General features: G+C 40.0%; 1 protein-coding gene across 3 annotated transcripts; it reads left to right on the forward strand.

Moving 5' to 3' along the window:
* The first annotated feature begins 302 nt into the window (after positions 1-302).
* Positions 303-21,671, forward strand: tom1l2a (target of myb1 like 2 membrane trafficking protein a). 3 transcript variants are annotated; one of them, XM_026165095.2, is made up of 16 exons: positions 303-446; positions 4,804-4,888; positions 8,363-8,441; positions 8,879-9,028; positions 9,500-9,634; positions 10,480-10,623; positions 10,818-10,934; positions 11,849-11,982; positions 12,462-12,504; positions 13,368-13,539; positions 14,030-14,144; positions 14,675-14,750; positions 15,544-15,618; positions 18,351-18,410; positions 18,939-18,975; positions 19,103-21,671. In XM_026165095.2, exons 1-16 carry the CDS (start codon positions 395-397, stop codon positions 19,255-19,257), a joined length of 1,629 nt encoding a protein of 542 aa, XP_026020880.1. In that variant the 5' UTR covers positions 303-394; the 3' UTR covers positions 19,258-21,671. The 3 variants fall into 3 exon arrangements, with proteins under 3 accessions (XP_026020880.1, XP_026020884.1, XP_026020883.1); XM_026165099.2 differs by lacking the exon at positions 15,544-15,618 and having other exon boundaries at positions 304-446; XM_026165098.2 differs by lacking the exons at positions 15,544-15,618; positions 18,351-18,410 and having other exon boundaries at positions 304-446.
* Positions 21,672-22,814: the final 1,143 nt, after the last annotated feature.

Genomic DNA, 22,814 nt, shown 5'->3' on the forward strand with positions numbered 1-22,814 from the left:
CCACAAGTCGAAATTGTGTTTAGTTGGGATCACACATTTTGTGAATTTTTTTGGGGGGTAGGTAGCTTTTTCAAGATATGAGCTATTTATAGTCAACAACAATGAACGTTCATTTTTTATATTCCAAGGATTTAATCCTTGTCTGCATTGTTTTTATTAGCTGTTTAGAGTTATTATTCCCCTCTGTAATAATTAAATGATGCACGTAGAAAAGGTTTGTTGAACATAGCTTTAGTTACTGACTGTGACTGACATCGATTGTAGCCACACGTGTCCAAAAACCTCTGTACGTGTCCAACTTTTTGAACCAATAGAATTCCTTGGTAGGCGGGACTTGATAGTACTGCCTCTGGGCCGAAGCCTGTCATTCCCGGGCGGATCGTTTGTTGTCAAGATGGAGTTCTTACTTGGAAATCCGTACAGTACTCCCGTGGGCCAGTGTATAGGTACGTTAGACCTGAAATTATTTTTTAAAGGCTTGCTGCTTCCTTCCCCCAACGTACTTTGAATGTGGGCCATCATATATTGTTTACTACTGGGCTCAAAGGTGGAAATAGCGAGCTAACGGGTGTCATCGTAGCAAACGTCATCTGCCTGGAATGGGCTCTCAGCTAATGTTAGCCAGCTAACCCATAACTTAGTCCGGTGTAATCACAAGAAATGCATTAAGTTGAATAACAATGCATATGTGTAGACACTGATTGCAGCTTAAGAAGATCAAATCAGGTTAACTGAAATTGACGCTATTGTATTGACATGACTTAAAGTGTCTTCAAGAGAGACCCAGATAACTTCCATACTTCCTTAGTTTCTGAACAATGGTTGACCAAACTGTGCGGTCAGCCTGGAGGTTTTTTCCCTCCAGTCTCGATACGGTGTGGTGCTTTTTCTCCCCAGGGGGGGCATATACGTGAGCTGCAGCATCCCTTTGGTGTAGTTGCATCAATATTTGCATTTCCCTTTTTGTTTTTCAAAGCAAGCTGAGATTCATAATAGTTGGTACCAAGGCCTGACCATGCCTTTATAACTGACAATGAGCCGGCTACTGACAACAGCTGTTTTATGAAGTATAAAGATAAGAATTTATGTTTACTTGAAGAATGTGAAAGTAGGAGTGTACTGTAGGTGCCGTAGGTACATTGAACTTTACTTTTTTTCGCCGTTTTTGTGAAAAAGAGTTAATGTTTTGGCAAACTACTCCTGCAAAACAGATGTGTGCGAGACTTTTAATTTCTCCCACTGTTTGTTTGTGCTTGCCTTTGACCAAGTGCAACAGCTGCTGTTTTTTTGGTTAAGTGTCAGAATTACTCATGTTTTTACTTTCTGCAGAGTCATGTAGTGCTTTAATCAAGCTCTCGACTGGGCAGAACCAGATGCATTTTTGTTTTTGCATGCAGCATGTCTTGGACCACCATCCCCCCTTCCATCACAGAATTGGCCTTGTCTCCTGCCAGATCTCTCCGGTTGAGCTGCTGCACTGTTTGGGGCTTGACACCCAGCTGTCATTTGCAGCGGTAGTGATCTGTACACCTCAGTGGAGGGGCAAAGTATCATCTTACCAGACACAAAGGGAATGTGAGAGTTCAAGCCTGACAGTGGAGATGTGTGGTAAATCTAATTGCTGTAAGAGCCCGATGCATTACCACAATTTGTGTCCATATTTAATAAAGACAACCAACCTTTGGCAGCTCTTACTATGACCATGGCACATGTATGAGAGGAAATGAATCGAATAATATCAAGACAAACGCATGGGACAAATAGGATATATGTGAGAGTGGAGACAACGAAAGGCAGGAATTAAAGAAGAGTCTTAAAAGTTCACTTTGTAGCCAGAGAAGGACTTTGTGGCTTTGTTGCCAAGTGCATGGCACAGCTTGCCTCTGTTAAAGCCATGTGATCGACTGGTTTCACTTGTGTGGTGTCAGTTCTCAGGGCTGGGGTGGGTGCTTTGACACAACACCGTGAATTAATGCACTTAGCAGGCATTTAACTCCATTAGTAGGCTCATGTTCAGTGTCCTTACAGTGTGTGTCACACGAATAGATCGGAGTTTTAGGGGGGCGTCCCTTCCTTCTGTCCTCTGCTGCCCGTGCTTTGCCCTGCCACAACATGACAATCCACTTGAGGAGATTACATGGGTTATCCCAGAAGAAGTAGCTGGTTAAATCTTTCAAACTCATGCTCTGGATGCTGTAGACTCAGAAGGTGGACTCAGAGGTGTTTTTAAGTGTTATTCATGTTTGAATTCACTGCATGCCTTTTTATTTTTGTAGATAAGTGGGTTTGTTGAAGCTGCCCAGCCTGTGAAAAGTTGATTTGAGAGGGGAGTTAAAGCATGAATAATTCATGGTTTTGAGGCATGTCCAGTGGTTGCATGGCCCCGTGAGACCCCTGGCTCTGGCATGACATCCTGCTAAGGGCCTCTGAGCTTCCCGCAGAGGAACATCTCCTGTCTACACTCAGGACTCAGCTAATGACGATCTATGCAGTCAGAACCTGTATCGTATTTTGCTTCAGTAGAAAATCTTTTTTCTTTTTAAAAATTTTGCTCTAAGTCTCTGTGTTTCTATAAAACGGCAGCTTCCACAGACAGGATGGATGGATTTGGAGGGCTGCTGAGGAAGAAGGAGATGGAGCGGGAACAGTGATGAATGCAGAGCCAGTTCATCTTTGTCAGCTTTCACAGTCTGGCTTCCTTATTTCCTCCTTGTAGCCAAAATGCTATTAAATGAAAAGGTGGAGTGTGAAGGCGAGAGCCGGTCATTGGAACTTCTGTTTTTCTGCATGTTGTAATAGTTAAAACTGAGTACACAGCTGGATCACTCACTGTCAGTCAGTGTGGCTTTCCCTCTGAGATCTCGGCTTTCCACTTCCCAACTGACTTCTTGGCTCTTTTCAGTTAATTTACTGGCGTTGGAGGCTTTGGAGGAGCATGTTTTTGGCAAAATTTTATTGCATGTTTGGGTTTACCGTGACAGCTGGAAACTGCAGCGTTGTGAAAATGAAATAGAATGGTAGTCTGGTGATTACGGATCCAAGACTTCATCCAAACCTCTTCTTACAAAGATTACTCTTACGTTTGGCTATATTTATGGCGCTTGCTTGCACACAGTGCTCACATCTCAAAAAGGGAACTTAATAGCTTTTTCATCTGTATTTATAATTGCAAAAACAAACAGTTAAAAGTAGTACTGAGTTAAATCTTGTCACATTTTCCATTGGTCTATTTATTATTTCAGTAATCTATATTTCTACTGATATGAGCCATGAGCTCTGAATGAAAGAATGAGATTGCAGCCTTGAGGTGACTGTAGTAATGATTTAGCATAGGGCTGTTCGATATAACGATATATATGACGATATAAAAACGTCTATCGTTTCATTTTAAGCTGTGTTTGTTTTGTGGTGTTGCAAAATAAACTGTTTACGGCAATATTTTTTCATAGTTTTGATGGTCACTGTAGTGGCTATATTAATTTCTTAAAGTTCTCTATTTCTCTTATATTGAATATAACCACACTACTGATGGACAAGCGCTTGTTTTTATGCGTTGTCGTTAGCAACAACGACGGTAACACCATCGCGTGTCCGCTTGTTTATGTTCCACATAAACCTTTCACAATAAAGCTCAAGATCCTGTTGAGACTTTTCAAAATAAACTGAATCACGCGAAAGAGCAGATTATTTACGGATGAGAAGTAAAAAAGAGCCGCCAGGTGCTAAAAAAATAGACCTTAGACTCAAACGTTAGAACAGGCTTTTCCCCGCAGCACCCTGTGTAATAAATACAAAGAAAACGGCGGCTGTTACAACTTATGTCTAAAAATGTATTGTTTCATGCATCGGTTAAAACACTCGACTCCAGGTACATGACGCGCAGCTGGAAACACTTCCCGCAAGTCGAGCTGCCCGAGATTCACAGAATTTACAGAAAATGTTACATTTTTGTGATTTATATCGTTATTGGGACGATAGAATTCTTATATCGGGATATGAGATTTTGGTCATATCGCACAGCACTACATGAATGAAATTGAATTGAATGCAAACAAGCGAGGTGGCTGGGGTTAGGTTAAGCAGCATGGTCATTCGGGAGGGGCTCAGGATATGGCCTACTTCCCCTCATTGCAAGAAACCAGTTGAGGTGCTTTGGCAATCTGACTGGGATGCCTTGTGGAGGGTGAGGTCTTTCAAGCATGAGAGGAGGCTCCAATGCAGAACCAGGACATGTTGGAGAAATTATATCTCTCGGCTGGCTTGGAAACCCTCAGACGAACTGGAGGAGGTTTCCCTGGGGGAGGAATGTCTAGACTGCTGCCTTGTGACAGATCCAGATAAGCAATCGAAGATTGATGGATGGACAAGTCTGCGACCACATGCTGGCTTATTTACACAAGTGTGCTTGTGATGTTATGTAAATGAGGGTTGCTTTAATCAGTGTGCTTTAGCTTGAGAACAACTGAGCCTGGCTAAAATGCAGCACCATGGTAACACATGAGACAGCTGGCATTGTGCAAACCATGAATTTTTCTATCAAAAGTAACATTTCGTTGGGTGCAGCCCCAGCGCTGGTTAATGTCCACAACTTATTATTCTGCAATAGTCACATTTTGTGTCGTTGCACAACTGAGTCTGAACTTATTGTATATACTGACGTGTCTCTTGTTATAAGTGGTAACTGATTTTAACTGACATCCTAACAATCATAATTTGTGTCACTCAAACCTTGCCTTTTGCATAGACCGTACACTGCAGTTAGCTTATTAACATAACAGTTGAACTCTTTGTGTTTTCCTCCAGAGAGAGCAACAGATGGAGGCCTACAGAATGAGGACTGGACCCTCAACATGGAGATCTGTGATATCATAAATGAAACCGATGAAGGGTAAGCGCCTTCATTATTATTATTATTAGGTTATAATTAGCTTTATCAAGTGGGATTAGCAAGGGTATTTAACCCAAAATGACTCAAGTTCCTGCTGTGGTTTGTAATGAAACATTCATTGTTTTATCACACAGTGGCTAACTGAGAGGCTCGAGCAAATAATACACTGCCCACTGTTCTTTGCTGACAGACACTCTACTACACATGGCCTTTTGTTTCTTTAGGTATGACTGACCAACTGTCTTATTGTCTGAATAAATGAATGAATGAGTGAATGAATGAATAGATTCTCATGTCAGCCTCCCACACTGAAAAATACCAAGCCTGCACTTGGTGAACATGTCTCCCAAATTATATAGATTTGCAGCCATAAAACCAGACGATTGGCATTTATTTTATTGAGCTTATACAAATCTTTGTTTATTATTACTAACATGGAAAGCTTTATCTGGGCATGGAGAAATTCTGCGGCTCCGGGTGGTTTGGGAAAATAAATTAGAAATATTTAGGTGAAGTGTATTTTATTTGTGTTTAGTTATTTTTTTAACTTGTAGTTCTAAATTGGAAGATTATTGTGATATTGAAATATAAAATAAAATAATTTTATTATTTTTCATCGCTCAAAATAAGCGTCATACTCACGGAAGCCGGTGTACCCGCCGAAACGCCGTGCATTTATCGAGACTTTCAAACCCAGGTAGGCCAATTATTGATCTTCGGATCCACATTATGTTGGCAGCTGTTCTCCACCATGAACTACCGTATGTTAAAAACAAACACTGCTCACGCCTCACAGATGACAGCTTACAGTCCTGCGTAAAGATGAAAGTGACTTCGTATAGCCCCGATTTGCAGACGCTGTGCGCAGAGGTTCAGGAGCAGAAGTTCCATTGAAAACATACCACGGCAGACCCGCTGCTTTTCAGCATCTCTTTACTGACCACTTTTCACACACAGTTGCTGTACATACAGCTGGCTGTAGCTGTTCAGCTCACAGCCCGACAACACAACAGCAGAAAGAGCACAAACTTTAAGGCGGCGAGGCGTGATTGCGGGTGCCGCTCAGGTGCGTCCGACTCCCATGCAGCGGCGCTGCAGACCACCCCCCGCCACACACATTAACCAGGTAAAATACATATTTAGGCAGAATTTTGCAAATATCTATTTTTCATTTTTTAGCAGCATAGTGCTTTTTTTCCAATTACTTTTTAAAAGTCAGGTCAACGCTCCAAAAGCCCAAAGGCGATATAAGGGTGGCGGCTCACAACAGTTTTTGTTGCTACATGGATGATTTTAGTTAAGCTGAGTGTCTTTCCTTTTTTTTTTATTATATTTTTTTAAGAGTTCAAAATGTGTTAATTACATAAATAAAATAAAATTTTCTCTGTAGCACTTCATGGATTTCATAAGCAACACACTTTAGTTGTTCTGTGGATTCTTTTAAAAAGAAGTTAAAAACTTTGCTGACCCCTGAGTTAGACCTTTGGCCACAAATAAGTAAATCTGAATGACTGTTTTAATCAGAATGCACTAATAATATTGTTATTAATTGGGTTCTACTTTGCATAATATAGTGATTATAACTGCCATGCAGAAAAGCCCATAATATCAGAATTAATTACCACAAAACACTGGCTCGTAGTTAGTGTACAAGGTGTGATCAGAAAGTTCCAGGATTCCTCAAAAAAGCTGAAACCGTACTTACTAACCGCATTGACATTTTTTTGACAAGCTTCCCCTCATGGTTGTCTCTCATTCAGCTAAAGAGAACTCATTTTCCTTTTCAAGAAACTGGTTTGTTATAATTTGAGGTTTACTACTTCTGCTTTACACTTTTATTTGCTGTGTTCATAAAGGGACACATGGTTAACTCGGTAGCGTACAATTGTCGGGTAGCATTTAAATGAAGTTCAAATGGTACTAAGGAAGGGACTAAGAAAACATATCCCCCACACCATTACACACATTACGGTTGATGCAAGGGAGGATGGATCCACTCTTTCATGTTGTTTATGCCAAATTCTGACCCTACCATCTGAATGTCATAGCAGAAATTGAGGCTCATCAGACCAGGCGGTGTTTTTTCCAGTCCTTTGCTGTCCCAATTTTGCTGAGCCCGTTCTTAGCCAACAGGAGTGGCACCTGGTGTACTCTTCTGCTGCAGAAGCTGATCTGCTTTGAGGTTTGACACGTGTGTTCAGAAATGCTGTTTTACGTACCTTAGTTGTAACGAGGCATTTTTACCCAGAAGACTGAAACTGACTGGATATTTTCTCTGTTTCAGACCATTCTCTGTATTCACTAAAGATGGCTATGTGGGAAAATCGCAGTAGTAATACTCAGATCAGCCTGTCTGTCACCAACAACATTGCCACGTTCAGTGTCGCGTAAATCACCTTTCTTCCCCATTTAGTGGTTAAAAAAAACAATTCAAGGAGGGCATAGAAAATGGTGATGACAGTACTTTTATGAAACAGTTGAAAAGACCATTTTGAAGGGTTTATTGGTCTAATATAAATAGAATACCTTTTTTGTACTTTTTTTTTTAACAGAACAGTTTGATCACGTCTTATCTCAGGAAAAAGTCTTAACCTGTTACAGACATTGATGCATGATAATCAGACACTTCCATTTTCTGTTAAATAGCTAAATGTATTTTTTGCTTCCCCTTTTACTTTATTTTTTACATTCTTCATGCCTACACACACTCATTGTCTTGACATGCGACACAGGCGCTCTCTGGGTCACGCTTGCAAAACAGAAGGCATGAGAGAGGGAGTTCAGCTTCACAGAACTTATTGTCTTCAAGATGTTTAGCTAGATAGATCGAGTCTCCTTAATTCCAGACTTTGAAATGCAGCACAAACATTTGTGCGACGTTTTAACACATGCTAATGTGTGCATTTAATTATGAAAGTTTGACAGCAGATGGTAAGGACTAAATCAAGATATAGCGAAAATACATGTACAGGAAACAACAGGGAACTGTGGAGAGAATCAGAAATGCAGGGTAGATTATATTCAATAAACTCAGTCATGTGCAGAGGGCTGTCTGGGACCATATATATATATATATATATAAGACAATATGCTTCCCTCCATTTCTCTCTGTTTCAGCTCCTTCACTCTGTAAATGTACTGTAGCTCAGTAGGTAGTCCATAAAAGCGTACCGTCTCATCTGCAATGAAGATGGACAATGTTAGGCCGACAGCCAATCTGAACTCTTCATGCATGGGCAGCTTTTGATCTTGCTGTGGGACAGACTTACAGTATAGTCACACAGAGAGAAAAGAGTGAGACAGATGGTGTGACAGTACTTCTCTGTTTTAGTCAAATAGATATGCTGACGGACTTGAATCGCATCTGTTATTGTGGCACACAGGAGAGTTTATTCCATCAAAGTCGGTGACGTTACGCTCACTATAAGCAGAGGGTACTTTGTGCAGCTGTAACTTTCTGCTGTTCCTGTCTAGGCCAAAAGATGCCATGCGGGCACTGAAGAAGAGACTGAGCAGCAACAAGAACTACAGAGAAGTTATGCTCGCACTAACCGTAAGTTCATACTTCTTCTTGGAACTATATTGCAAAACTAGGAATAAAGTCGCTGAATATATGAGCAAGGCACTGGTAGACAAAAATGACTCACTGGGCCATGCCCATGGTGTTGATGCTTTTCAGTGTGTAGGTTTTTAATGTCACATTAAAGGGAAAACACTACTGATCTTGTGCTCCTGGTCATTTTATTTTGCTCTGTCATCCTCTGCCTTCCACTGCATGGCCTGTGTTTTTCTGCTTCTTCTTTCCATTTGTTTACAGTGGCTATGCCCTTTGAGCTGTCTTTATGTCCTCCCACATCTTTGATAGCTCTGCTAGTTGGAAGGCCCTGTGTGCAGCAAAATACTGACTAAGTCTGCCTTTTCTCTGCTGTTCCCCCCCACACACACAAACTTTTTTAAAGCATCTTTGTTTAATCCTCTCTCTTCCTGTAGGTATTGGAGACATGTGTGAAGAACTGTGGTCACAGGTTTCATGTCCAGGTGGCCAACAGAGATTTTATTGATGGTGTTTTGGTAAAGATCATCTCCCCCAAAGCCAACCCCCCAACGATCGTACAAGACAAAGTGCTGTCTCTTATACAGGTATTGGAGCGCTCTCTGTATTTGCTGTTTTTAAATGATAAAATTCTTTTGCAACATATTTTCTTTTTCTTTTTGCTTTTACCAACACACTCCATTGCAGAATTTTAAATCAGGTGGGCACAACATGCGCCACTTCACACGTGTTGCACAACAGCTTCAGCCTTTTGTGATTTTATCTGGTTACCTGAGGTCACCTCAGCCAACAGATGGTGTTCTCCATTTCTCTTTTTTGCGCTCCCTTAAATATTAATAGGAACGTTTTGAAGGAGATCCTGTGGATAGCCTTCTTGTAGAGATATTTGACTAATTTAAAAAAAAAAAGAAATTCCCTAAGCATTGGAGCAAAATAATGTCCGTACTAGTAATGTTACGTGCTTTCATTCAGTTGTTGTTGTTGTTGTTTTTTTTTAGTTGGTTTTATTAATACCAAGAATTGAGAGCATACTAAATAATTTGTCTGTGTTTTGACAGGCCTGGGCAGATGCCTTCAGGAGTAGTCCTGATCTAACTGGGGTGGTGCATATTTATGAGGAACTGAAAAGGAAAGGTGTTGAGTTCCCAATGGCAGACCTGGATGCACTGTCTCCGATTCACACACCACAGAGGGTAGGGAAGAAATACACAAATACATTCATTCACTTTTTTGGGTACACTTTTTTTAGTGCTGGGTTGTACCAATGTTTGCCTTCAGAGCTGCTTTAATTCTTCATAGCATAAATCCAACAAGGTGCTGGAAACGTTCCTCTTTGTTCATGTGAACATCACAGCATCACACAGTTGCTGCAAATTTGTCAGCTGCACATCCACGATGGGACTCTCCTGTTTCATGTTGTTTATCCCAAATGCTGACCCTACCATCTGAATGTTCCAACAGAAGGGGCAACATTTTTCCAATCTTATGTTGTCTAATTTTGGTGAGCCCATTCAAACTGTAGCATCACTGCTCTTCTGTTATTTTAGACCATCAATTTCATGTTTAAATGTACTCTGTGTTCAGAGATGCTTATGGTTATCTGAGTTAGTGTTGCCTTCCTGTCAGATCAAAGCAGTGTGGTCCTTGTCCTCTGACCCCTAACATCTGCGAGGCGTCTATTTTTATCCAGAGAACTGACGCTTGCTGGATATTTTCTCTTTCAGACCATTCTCTGTAAATGCCGGACTTAGTAGATAAGCTTTTGCTGAAATACTCAGACCATCTTGTCTGGTACCAACAACAAGTGTCAGATTCAAGGTCAATTAAATCACTTTTCTTCCCCATTCTGATGCTCGGTTTGAACTTTAGCAGGTCGACCATCCCTTCTTGGATTTAATGTCTGAGTTGAGTTCCTGCCCCTGACCGATCTGTTATTTGTGTTAATAAGCCATTGAACAGGTGCACCTAATAAACTGGCCTAGAGTTTTGCTTTTTGGGGTTTTTGTTTTATTTATTTATGTATTTATTTTTATCATAGGGGACACCAGAGGTAGATCCAGCCATGGTCAAGTACCTTGCCCCAACCTCACCTGATCCCACGACTCCTAAACCTGCCTCACCCGTTCCCCCTGCCACACAGGCCCCTGAAATTCCCAACCCCATCACAGCAACTCCTGAACAGGTGAGGGACACCAACCTTTGTTCAGCTAAATTAATTCACACAGCATTTTTTTAAATAATTTTTGAATAAAAAAAGCTTTTTTCAGTGTTTAGTGAGTTTAAAACTTAAGTACAGTTTCAACTTACGCTGCTGTGCCGCTGATACCAAATTAGTCCAAATGTTTTTCATTGACCTTTGATCTTGTGTGCTTTCAGATTGCCCGGCTGCGTAGTGAGCTGGACGTAGTGCGAGGAAACGTCAAAGTCATGTCGGAGATGTTAACTGAGATGGTCCCAGGTCAGGAAGAGGCTTCTGATCTAGAACTGCTTCAGGTTAGATTAATACACTATGAATTTCACTATAATGCATTCAGTAGTTGCCTGTGTTATGTACAACTTCATTGTAGTTAAAAAGAATAAAAATCCAAACAAAATAAAACCCAACTTGGCATAAATTTAATTCAATTCTTAATGCATATCAGAAGACATTTGCCATTCTGAAGAACAAGTCTTTAAAGATCACAGATTTTTCTGTCACATTCTTTCTTATCAGAAGATTTATTTTAGGCTCCTGTGAATTCTTTTCTTTATATACACCCCCATGCATGATGTGCATTCAGAAAGCCAAATTCTTTCCAACACTGCTTTTAACTGCCAAGTGTTGTAATTTTGTGCAGCCACCAGGGGGTGTTATGGGCTAAGTTTCATGCTAACCTGCCAAGGGCCATTTTTCTGTGGTAAAATTCCTTAAACTGGCAATTAAGCAGGTCAAATCGCAACATTTTCTCATGCAAGCTCATGCAGATTTTAATCTTTGAAGGCCAGAAACCCCTCAGGTATTTGTATCAGCTCCAAGTATCTGGCCCCGGGCTAAAGAGCCTGTGCCAGTGTAATTGTTATGTAGTACCTGACTCACTTTGCTATTTATTTCAGGTAATGTAGAGAAAACTGTAACAGAATTTAGTTTAACAAATATTTTTGACTTGCTTAAAACTAAAAGCCTTTTGTATTATATTTATAGAAAGCTCTCCACCCATTCGTGAGTCATAAATAAGCAGCATAACAGTTTATGTACTGGCAAATGGAGTGGTTTATAGAGGGTTTTTTGAGTCATCAGTAGACAGACAAACACACGCTTGACTGTCTGAGTATGTGTCAGCTTGTCCGTTTCTTTACAGCTCACTTTTTCTCAAATTGATTTATAACTTAATATATTGATCAATCTGTTCATGTGACACTCTGTCAAGGAGCTGAACAGAACATGCCGAGCTATGCAGCAGAGAGTGGTCGAGCTGATTTCGCGCGTCTCTAATGAGGAAGTGACCGAGGAGCTCCTACACGCAAATGATGACCTCAACAACATTTTCCTCCGATACGAGAGGTGAATTCAATCAAACTGCATTAGTGTCACAAAAAGAAATACTTGTTTGTGTATTTTGGTTACTACCTCGATCACTAGTGCTTGTTAGTTTTTGCTTTTCTGGTTTGGCAAGATCTCGAGCACAATTTAAAAGATGACTCTCTAGATATCATTAGACCTAAGCTTATCAGGTTTTCTTGAAAAAGAAAAACCTGCATGACACAGATCGCGATATAACAGGTCAAACGGACTCACTGTACTTCATAAGGTTACATAAGTGGGTCAGATCAGTTAAGATAACTGAATCATTATGAATCGAGATTTCCGATTGTCCAAATATTGCACGGTAAAGCACTGTGCATTGTTTATGTGCTCTGTGGGCTCTTAATGCTAAAACTTTTCTTTCATCGTGTTTGTGTTAAAAGAGCGTTTAAGCTCAGAGAGCATGTGGCAAAGTGTTAATTGTTTTGTTTTTTGTTTTTTTTTCATGTTGCTCACAGGTATGAGAGGTACAGGTCAGGTAGAGCTGCACAGAACAATGGGGTGAGTACCATCAACAAAGAGTAGAAACAAAGAACAGAGGCCTACTGGCTGAAATTGCATGTTTTCTTTTTGCACGTATCATTATTCTATTCTTTTTTTCACATTTCACTACATATACCTTTGCCTAACATTATGGATGCTGTGAGAGATGATTCAAACATTATCTGAACTAATAATCCCCCTCAACTGTTTACCATAGCAGCATTCATTTGTAATGCAAGTGGAATGCATTTTAGTGCTTTGTAAAACTGAACGAGCTGAGCGCTGCCAAACTTCCATTAAAAAGTGCACATTTGCCAGTTTGAGACATTTGCCAATGGACTGGGCCATCTCTCACTACATCCCACATAGCTGTTTGTGTTTGCAGCTTGTTGATCTTTCCGTGTGCTCTGTCTGTTTGTGTTGTGGCTAGCTGATGGAGGCAAGTATAACACCACGACCACATTCAGTCCAAGCCAGTGTGCTGGGATGAACTGAGTGATGACTGTCAAAACGTCTGTTATATGAATCTCGTGTTTAGAGCCTTGTGATGTGTGAACACTGGTTCTACTGTTTGAAACTAGATGTTTTCTTTCCTTCCCTCCACCTTTCATGGTGTTCCTTCTCACACATCTGTAATCTCTTGCAGCTGTTTATTCGGCTCCATTATTGCTCCTTTGCATAGCTGCCAATCCATGACTGCTGGTTTAGAGTGTTGTCTGAAATTGTGTAGCATTTCTGCAGCTAGAAGCATTTCTTCTCATTTAAAAAAAAGGAGAAAAAGCAATAATTTAATCTTTTACTTGGTGTCACAAATGCTGCATAGTTGCATTGTTTTATATTTGTAGTTAACGAGTATATTTCACTTGCTCTCCTCTTTTCAGATGTTAACTGAAGCCACAGAGGACAACCTGATAGACCTGGGCCCAGGATCCCCAGCTGTGGTAACACCCAGGATCACATCCAGCCCTCCACCTAGCTCCACTGTTGGAGCCATGGCTTCTCCTGCCCGCAACCCCACTGCAGCATCCCTATCCAGTGCTCTAGCTGGACTTGGTAAGGATAAAACATAATGAAATCTATTTTTTAGGATAATAAAAGGTGCACAAGAAGCACCTTTTTATTGTTGTAAAATTAAAATTTTCCTAATAATCCATTCGAGATCCATACAGACAAAGTAAAAGCATGTTTTTAGAAATTGTTGGAGCTTCCTGTCCTCTCAAATCCCTGCAGACCTTTGCTGGTTCTTACATGACAAAAGTTAAATTTGTAGCTAATTGTTTTTAACTAATTGCAGTAAAATTCACTGAAGTGTTGTGGTTCAACCTTAGAGGGATTACCTCTTATATTTTGTGCAGTAATATATGGTAATTACACATTGCCAAACTGGAGTGTTGTAAGTCTGGTCTGTAATTAGGACGTCTTAAACTTTGCTGCATTAATTTTAAATTCATTTCTCTGTGCCACTTCTTTCATCCTCTTTCATTTTACTTTAATCTTTGCTCTTCTCCATGTTCTGCTGTCTCCTGCCACCCTCTTGATCCAGATGTAGGCTCAGAAAGCCCGAGCGGCACCCCGTCGTCTCAATCGGCCCAGAACCCGGACGACTTTGACATGTTCGCACAGACCAGGGGGAGCTCTCTGGCTGAACAGCGCAAAAAGTAGGTCTACATTTAATTTAGCTCCCTTAATGTAATTTATTTTGACAAATCGCTATTTGTAATGTGCTCACTACATTTCTGAAATGCTTGATATCCGGTTATATTTCCTGGAGTGCCTTTTGAATTCCTATCGGGACAGGCTGGATGTTAATCTGGTATTTTCTCCCTGCGGCTAGTTTATTGTGTTACTTTTGGCTACTCACTGTGAATAAATAAGTATGTTTGCCCATTTTTTTTCCACTACCTGAATGTTACTGTGTTTTTTGTTTATGCAAGTTGTGAACAAAGGGGTCCACTGGGGTGTGTTTTAGCTCAAGGGTCTATGCCATGAATCAACAAAATCCCTAGTTTGGACAGAACTGAAGACTTTTGTTGCACTTTATTCTTCTCTTTCTTAAGAAGAAATGTCTTGCTTGTCTTCTCTTTGGACAGAGATGATATTAAAAAAAGCTGTCAGACATCATCTTTGCTCCTAATTCTTTTTATATACAGCTTAATTCTTCTTAATCTGTTTCTGGTTTTGTACACAGTGTAAAATATGAAGACCCTCAGGCTCTGGGTGGCCTGGCCTCTGCTTTGGGTGTTAGACAACAGAATACAGGAGGGGTGAGTACAAATAAGCATGGCTGACGAGCTTTTTTAGCTCTCTGCATGTGATGGCTTGTAACACTGAATACTTTACAGTGACATTTGTCCTGATGAAGTGCTTCTTGAACTTTGACCAAACAGAGGCTTGAGGTTTTCTCATTTTTGAATACCTCAAATATAGTGCTGTTGTCTATAGTGTCTATGCCAGTCATAAGCATATAAATGAGTTTTATGTACAGAAGATGGGAGCAAAGTCTAACTGGGAGTTTTTATACTGTATCTGAACCACTGGTACTTTTTAGCTATTAGTGTCAGCACTTCTCCCAGTTATTAAAAAAACATGCATTTAGGTTTCTCGTTCTTCAAAGCAGATGTCTTTCTTCTTCCTTTAATCTGCTCATCTCTAAAGTCAGTGCTCACAGAAACTCTAAATCACTGACTAGCTTCAAGATTTTTAGTCATTCTCTCTGAGCACACATTGCAGTATATTTGCTTGGCTATCTCTAGGTACACATACACAAAAAGGTGGCACCATTCTTTAGTTGCCTTAGGTGATTTATTCCTTGTTTAGAACGTATACTTCACTGAGTTTTAAATCTCTTCTTTTTTCCTTCTTTATTTTCCTCATTTTCATCTTTATGCAGTGATCCTTTGCCATTTTCTTATGTTGGCCTCATTTATTCCCTCCTCTCTCAGTCGTCTTTTGCACATTTGACTTCTTCTCTGTCTTTCTCTCTCTGCACTTTGTGCTATGCTGTGGTGGTGGGGCCTTTCTTCTTTTGTGTAAGGTGTTATTCTGTTGTTGATTCAGCTGAGGGTTAAAGGGGATGATAACCCAGCAGATCAGGAGCTGCCCATAGACAGCTGGCTTATTACCCAAGGAATGGTGAGGACTCTATCCACAGTGTGTCCTCCTACCCCTCCCTCATGTCCACCTCATGTCAGCCTCCTCCAGCATTGTCCATCATCCTCATGAGCTGCGCTTCATTTTCAGCCTCATCTCACCTTTTTCCCAAATCTTCCCAACAGTCCTACTTCCAAGTGGCTTTTCCTTCTAAGAACATCCATGTCCATGCCTAGTTTAGATATTGTACTGTAGTCTTGGGCAATATGTCATTACAGATATTTAAACTAGGGCTTATTTTGGAATCTGCTTCTTCTGAGTTACACTTACAGTCATGATAAAAAGAAAACACACCCTCTTTCAGCTGGAAGTTTTTACATAACAGGCCATAAAAAAACAACAACTAGCAAGTCTTAAAATGAGGTAAATACAGCCTCAAGTACAAAACATGGCATATTACACTGTGTCACTTTCCAGGAAATTCACCTCTTGGTCAGACTGTGCAATGCTCAGGGAAATTGCAAAAAACTCACGAGCTACAGGCCTCAGTTAGCATGTTAAATCCATTAGAAAAAGACTGAACAAGTGTGGTTTATAGTATAAAGTGTCTTCTTTCTAAAAAGAACATGCAGCAGCGTGTTTGTAAAACTGCATTTGAATAAACCACAGGACTTCTGCAACAGTGTCCTTTGGACTGATGACACCAAGGTGGAGATATTTGGCTATAATTCAAAGTGCCGAACAGCATATCAACAAAAACGCCTCAAATAAAGTGTCAAGCACAGTGGTGGAGTGGTGAGGATTTGGGCTTGTTTTGCAGCCACAGGATATAAACACCTTGCAGTCACTTTTCTAGAGGACAACAACTAAAAGCTTGGCCCAAATTGTGTCATGCAACTGCACAATGATCCTAAACACAGCAGCAGATCTACAAAAAATGACTGAAAAAGAATGGCGTGGGCACCCAAGTTTGTGAATTCGGTAACTCAAGAACAAGGTGACGTAGAATTTTCAAACTGATTTTCAGCGACTTTGACCTCAAAGTCAGAGTAAGCTTTCTGAAGGCAATGTAGGATTTTGAAATTGATAGCATCTCCACCAGGAGGCTGAGGGAGGAGTAGCACTGGCGGTTGTTAAATTTAAATCAAATTTAATCATTTTAGAAGATGCTAAGAATCAGATGGTTTTTTTTGTTTGTTTTTTATTATAACTTTGTATGTAAAACTGTAAAATTGACAAAGGGGTACTTTCTTTTTACCCTGACTGTAGCTCCCAAATTGGTTGGCATATTAATACAGAATTTCTTTTATCCATACTGCCCACCTCTATTGTACTCTGTTGACCCAAGCGTTAAAGACTATACTCATTACTGGTGCTCACATTAACCCCTCCATGGATGTTAAAATGAGGCTGATGGGTCGCTAGGAACTTTGACCAAGCTCCATCATCATTTAACGGTCACTCACTAAAAAAGCGGAGGAGTAGAGATGCTCCTGCTACACAGCAAAATCCAATCAGCGAATCCAAGTACTCATGAAATATCAGCCAAGCATAAGAGAATTATTAAAAGTGATTGTGGTTTGCTGTGTAGTGGTGAGTATTTAGTCAGTTGTCCTCTAATGGTCTGTGGATCTTAGATATTATACAGTTCACTATTACCTCACATTCTAACACATAAACCAACTAACAGATGAAGCAGTAGATGTAGAAGAAGATGATATGTTGATTTTAAAAATGTTCAGCACAATGTTATACACTGTGAAGTTATATCAGTGTTATTGTTGTGAGTCATAATGAGGACAGACTTCTTTTTGTGCTCTTTTTCTATTTTTTCCTCCCTTTTTTCACACAGCTGCATGCATTTTTTCACTGCCACTCTGCCTTGGCCAATCTTTTGATATGCATAACCTGTGATCTCACAAGGAAACCCCACCAGTGTTTTTCTAGTGTCTGTAAAGGCCTTAGGAAATGGGTTTTGTTCTCTCTAGTTAACTTTGAGACTGGGCGATGGTCTTTAACTTTGTCAAAATAGATGAAATTAATGTTGCAGACTTTAATTTTTAAAGGGTTCAAGTAACTTTTAAAAAATTTACCAGTTACTCCTCAGAGGAGGTTTCTTGAGTCACGGTTAAAGTTCACCTTCGCCTCCTCCTGTAATGCCTCAAACTCCTTAATCACTCTGATTATTTGGTGCTCACACAATCTTGAACACAAATGGACACCATCCAGTCTGACATGGCTTCCATCACCAGTGTCACTACATGCCATGCAGCGATGCTCATGCTCTGTGCGCCCTGTGTTTTTGAGTGTGTGTGTGTGGGTGGGTGTGCAGGGTTCCCGTGCCTCTCGACAGTCCCTGTGCTTTCAGCCTTTTCCAACCAATCAATCTCTTAATCACGTTCAAGTGATTTGCTAATTAACTAATGATGCGGAATAATTAGCACGGCTGTGTGTGACATTAGTCGGCAGCTGTTAAGCCATGTCAGCAGTACAGAGTTAATGAGAACAATACACAGGCCGGCAAGTCCTCTTCTTATACAGAGGAGTGCTCGGCAGCAGGTCGTTGCACATGATAAAACAATAATGGCACAGAATCAAGAGAGGTTGAGTGTCTTTCAAGCATTTTTTTTATTATTATTATTGTTTTTCTTTTTATCTTTTCTCCTGAGCCTCTGGTGATTCTTGTTTTTGTGTGTGTGCGTGTGTTACGTTGTTTTTGTTGTCGTGTGGCTTTGTTGCTACCCCTCGTTGTTGTCCATGGCTTTGCTCCATAGATCCCAGTATCGCAGTCCTCTGTCATGGATGACATAGAGGAGTGGCTCTGTACTGACGTGGTGAGATTTTAATTTTTCTTTTTTTTTTAACCTTGATTAACATTTTTGTTTTTCTACCCTCTCTTTCTCCCTCTTTTCCACCCTTAAAGCACTTTTCATCCAACCATTTCTTATAACTGCATACATTTGACCTTGGTTTTCTTTTTCCTTAAAATCTTTACCGTAATCATTCACCTTAATCATTTCCAGCAATCACTTACATAACTGTTTGCCATGAGGTGAGACATATGTGGAAACAGTGCTAATGATAATTAACCTAAAGCAGCTGCAATGGTCTTCTTTAACTTGTGCATGTGGTGGTTGTGGTGGTGCTCTAGAAGGTTTCTCATTATGGAAAATGTGGGGAGGATGCATGACAGACGGATCCTTCATGAGCCACTGGGTTTGGAGTTTGTGGGAACTTTACAGGCAGCTGACTTGTGCCGCTTGTGCTGTCGATTTTACACTCACATTAATTAACTCCGTTCTTGATAGTTTTCTATAGAAATTTGTGTCTTATGTCATGTTTTTTCTTCTTCTTCTTAATAGAAAGGTGATGCTGCTGAAGAAGGGGTAACTAGTGAAGGTATAGTCAGTTGATTCACACCTATGGGTGTGTTCTGTTCGCTCAAATGTGTGTGGGAATGATTGAGAGTCTTAACACTGTGACCCTCAGCTTCCATGTTTCTGACAAATCAATTTGTTTCTTTCAGAATTTGATAAGTTCCTGGAGGAGCGAGCTAAGGCTGCAGACACTCTGCCATCTCCCCCAGGATCTAACCCTGCTAACCTCTCCCACCCCGCCCGTGCCCCGAGTGGCTCCCATAAGAAGACTGAACGGACGGAAGATGCCCTCTTTGCCTTGTAGACTGTTCTCAGAGGACCTCGGTTTCTCTCCAGGGCATCTAAAGGTCTTGGCCCAAAATGACCCCACCCGCCACCCTCCAAAACAATCCTCCTAGTCCCATTTCATTGCTGACTGGCATTGGTGTAGCAACTGATCTCCACCTCCTTGTTGTTATCTTGCCAGTGTTGCTCTAACCATCAGAGGTCCAACAAGTTTAATGCACATTACTGCGTTATGTTTTACTGTATATGGATGTATTAATCTGTCAGTGTGGGATGTACTGCTCGCAGCCCCGCATCTCATTCCATAACTCGCCACCAAAGGAGAACAACTTCACTTAACTGACATGTGGTTTAAAAATGTGACACCTGACCGTGAGATTACTGGGAAATTTCTCTGAAGGTCTACTCACAGAGTCAGTATGGAAGCATTTTATTAGGAGTATATTGTGTTATTTTACTACATTTCGGCTAAATGCTTATTTATGCATTAATTGTTTTATTTTTTTGTGTTATATACTGATCGATCAGTGCATTTGTTAAGAGTTGTGGATTTCTAGTTATGCTTAATACTGAGATATTCGTGGCAGGGCAGCGCCTCTTATTACCCAGTTTGCTTAAGGCACTGTAATGAACAGTTTCATGTTAGCAGGCTAATTTTGCAAACTAAGATTATAATATTAGCTAATCTCTTTAAAATGTGTATGCCAGCATTCCTCTAACCAAAGGGAATTAAGAATAATAAAAATCAAAAAATGTACTAGTTAGGATTCACTCTTATCTCGTATCTATTTCAGATAGCTAAGGGGAAGGAAGATGCTCATTGAAAAGCTACAAGAAGTTAATGTAGAAAAGTGCCGCAAACTGCAAACACTTTAAGCCATTCCAAAGAATATTGATGCTTTAATGACAAACTAGTTCTTCATTTTACCAATCGAAAAATAGTGACATTCACACGCTCAAAATAAGTTGCTGGATTGTCAAAATTTTCCTCCCCCCGCCGCGTTAATGTCTGTGCACTTTGAAGCAAAAAAAGAAAAATCTGTATTTTGTCCTTTTGTGTTTACAAGATGCTTACTATTTTTCTAGGGGATGGGAAATGATCTTAAGAATGAGTTCATTTTGCACATAACTTTTCTAACTATGTAATTAGTGCGCTTGTTTGCCTAACAAGTGGATAGATGGACCATTGGACTGTTGGAAATTCCATAAAGATGCAACACAGAAATAAAGATTTAAATGATAATGTCAGCTTAGCACTGGCATCATAATCATCTACAAGACAAGTGTGCTGTGGTAACAGATGCATTCACACAGGCAAATCTTCACATACTCCATAGTATTTAATCAATATACCTCAAAATACAGAAATGGTGGTTTCTGTAAAAAATCTATTGGGTCATAATAATATCAGGATCACTGAAAGTATTATTTTGTTTTCCCCTTCTGTATTTTTATAATTCATGGTTAAAAAAACAACAAAGGGGAAACGAACAACTGATGTTTTTGAGGCCGAGGTTGAACCGTGCGGAAAGCAAGCACGATTTTGCGTTCTTTGATTTCGTGCAGTCAAACACATTACAGTTTATTTCCTGTGCATTTTCAACCTGCTATGATTCATCTGCTCTCATTGGAGCTGCTGCCAAGCATTTCTATGACCGACTGATTTCAGCAGAGTTGCTCTGTCGAGAAAGGTTTTGTCTTTGATCCGAGGCAAAATAGAAAACCCGTCTTATTTGCAGCTCTTTTTCCAGTTCATTTTAACACTGCACTTCAAACAGATTTTCTTTTTCTCCTTTCAGTCCATTTAAGACCAAAAGCCTTGTTAATCAGAGGCAGCCCATTTGCACCTCAGTTGTAAAGCTTCTTGCTAACATAGATGCAAAGGTGACATTAAAAATGTATTTGTGTAATCAATGTATTTTAGATTAAAAAAAATAATAATGATAATGAGCTTTAATTTTCTTTCATGCTGTATGGTTACACTTGGTTTTGAGGGTTTATTATCATTGCCAGATAACAAATATAAAAACATCTACCATGCAAGTTGAACAAGGACGGTTACTAAAACTGTAACAGGAGATTCTTTAAAGGGAACTTTGACAGTTTTCTGTGTTTGTGTGTTCTGTAACTTTGCATCTGTAACAGAGTGTATTGTGTTAACTTGCTCTTATGAAGCTTAAGTCCTGGTTGCAACATGTATTCCTCTAAATTCTGGCTATCTTTAAAGTGGTAACTGAATGTCTTTAATACCCGCGAAGCGGGATATTTAAGCTTGTGTTTCGTGGACATGGAATTGAGGCTTGTTTTCTATCGGTGGGTGCTCCATGTCTCTCTGGCTGTGCTGTCTGCTGCCATTACTAATGGTCAGATTTGTATTTGACCTAATGCACGTATGTAACTGCCCAATAAAACACTAGCAGTGTGTGACCTCTACCTCATAACTGTTTGTGGTTATTTTACACTTAGGGGATCTGTGACTAGTCTCTCTTTTCTCATGTACATGCTGATGCAACCCAGACTCAATCTTGTACTGTACTGGTCATTCATTGTGAAATGAGCCTTTCACCCTCTCACATGTGGTTGTTTATGGGCATTTGCACAACATAGATCCTTAAAAGAATCATTTTTTCCTTCCTTTACCTGAGGACCAAGACTAGCCAACTTTACAAACTCCGGCAAACAAACGGACGAGACTTATTGTTACACACTTGACCACCAACCATGCTGGACTTTATATAATCTTACCAAACTTTACTGACAACTTAGCAGTGCTACTCTAGGTCACTGACCTATTTTCCTACAATACCGTTGTGGGGTTCTGCTTTTGTGTTACTATAACAGTGCGTTAAACATAGACATTGTGAAAGATTGTGTTTCAAATGAAGTCTTAGGGATACAACAAACAAACAAAAACACCCGCATTGCCTGTTTGTACGTTACTAATTATTATAGGAGAGGGAGAAAAAATGTAATGTAAACCACCATTACGAAGAGTTGCAGGAACTGTTTTTGTTAAAATACACGTGCTCATTTTTTCCCCTTCTGGCTACATGTAGTTGTGCAGTTTATTTTCCTCCTGCTGTTCCTGCTTCCATCATTCCAGGAGCGAAACACATGATGTAATCGCTAGACCCAAAGATGCAACGTCAGATCACCCCACTCTGATTCTGAGCTTCTCATTGGACGGTTTTACTGGTTCTACAGGAGGAGTCGCTAATTCGAGTCAAACAAGCTTGGCTGTCGCTAAGCGCACGCCCCACACGATTATAATTGGCTATTGGTGGCAAGCCCACAATAAACATGTCCATGCTGTATACAAAGAGAAAAAAATATATTTATTTATAATCAATATTATAAAAGATATTCAGAACTGTATTAAGCTGCTCTGGAATCATAACTTAACTCGTTTATGCTGTAGTTAGCTTTTTTTACATACCCATCAAATGTAACCATATAAATATTTTCTAGCCACGGCATCACTTCTTCGATTACTGTAATTATTTGTTGTTTTTTGTACATTATCTGATTTTTGTGTATAAATTGTGTTAGATCGTGGCCGTATACTGCACATGCCCT

The sequence above is a fragment of the Astatotilapia calliptera genome, chromosome 4, assembly GCF_964374335.1.
Source record: "Astatotilapia calliptera chromosome 4, fAstCal68.1, whole genome shotgun sequence".
In the NCBI taxonomy this organism is placed as follows: Eukaryota; Metazoa; Chordata; class Actinopteri; order Cichliformes; family Cichlidae; genus Astatotilapia; species Astatotilapia calliptera.

What these genes read in the sequence shown, in the direction of transcription:
- tom1l2a (XM_026165095.2), top strand. Translation starts at nt 395, where the DNA reads ATGGAGTTCTTACTTGGAAATCCGTACAGTACTCCCGTGGGCCAGTGT. An exon ending in ATAAATGAAACCGATGAAGG is followed by an intron (nt 4,889 to 8,362) that starts GTAAGCGCCTTC and finishes GTTCCTGTCTAG; the next exon opens with GCCAAAAGATGCCATGCGGG. An exon ending in AAGTGCTGTCTCTTATACAG is followed by an intron (nt 9,029 to 9,499) that starts GTATTGGAGCGC and finishes GTGTTTTGACAG; the next exon opens with GCCTGGGCAGATGCCTTCAG.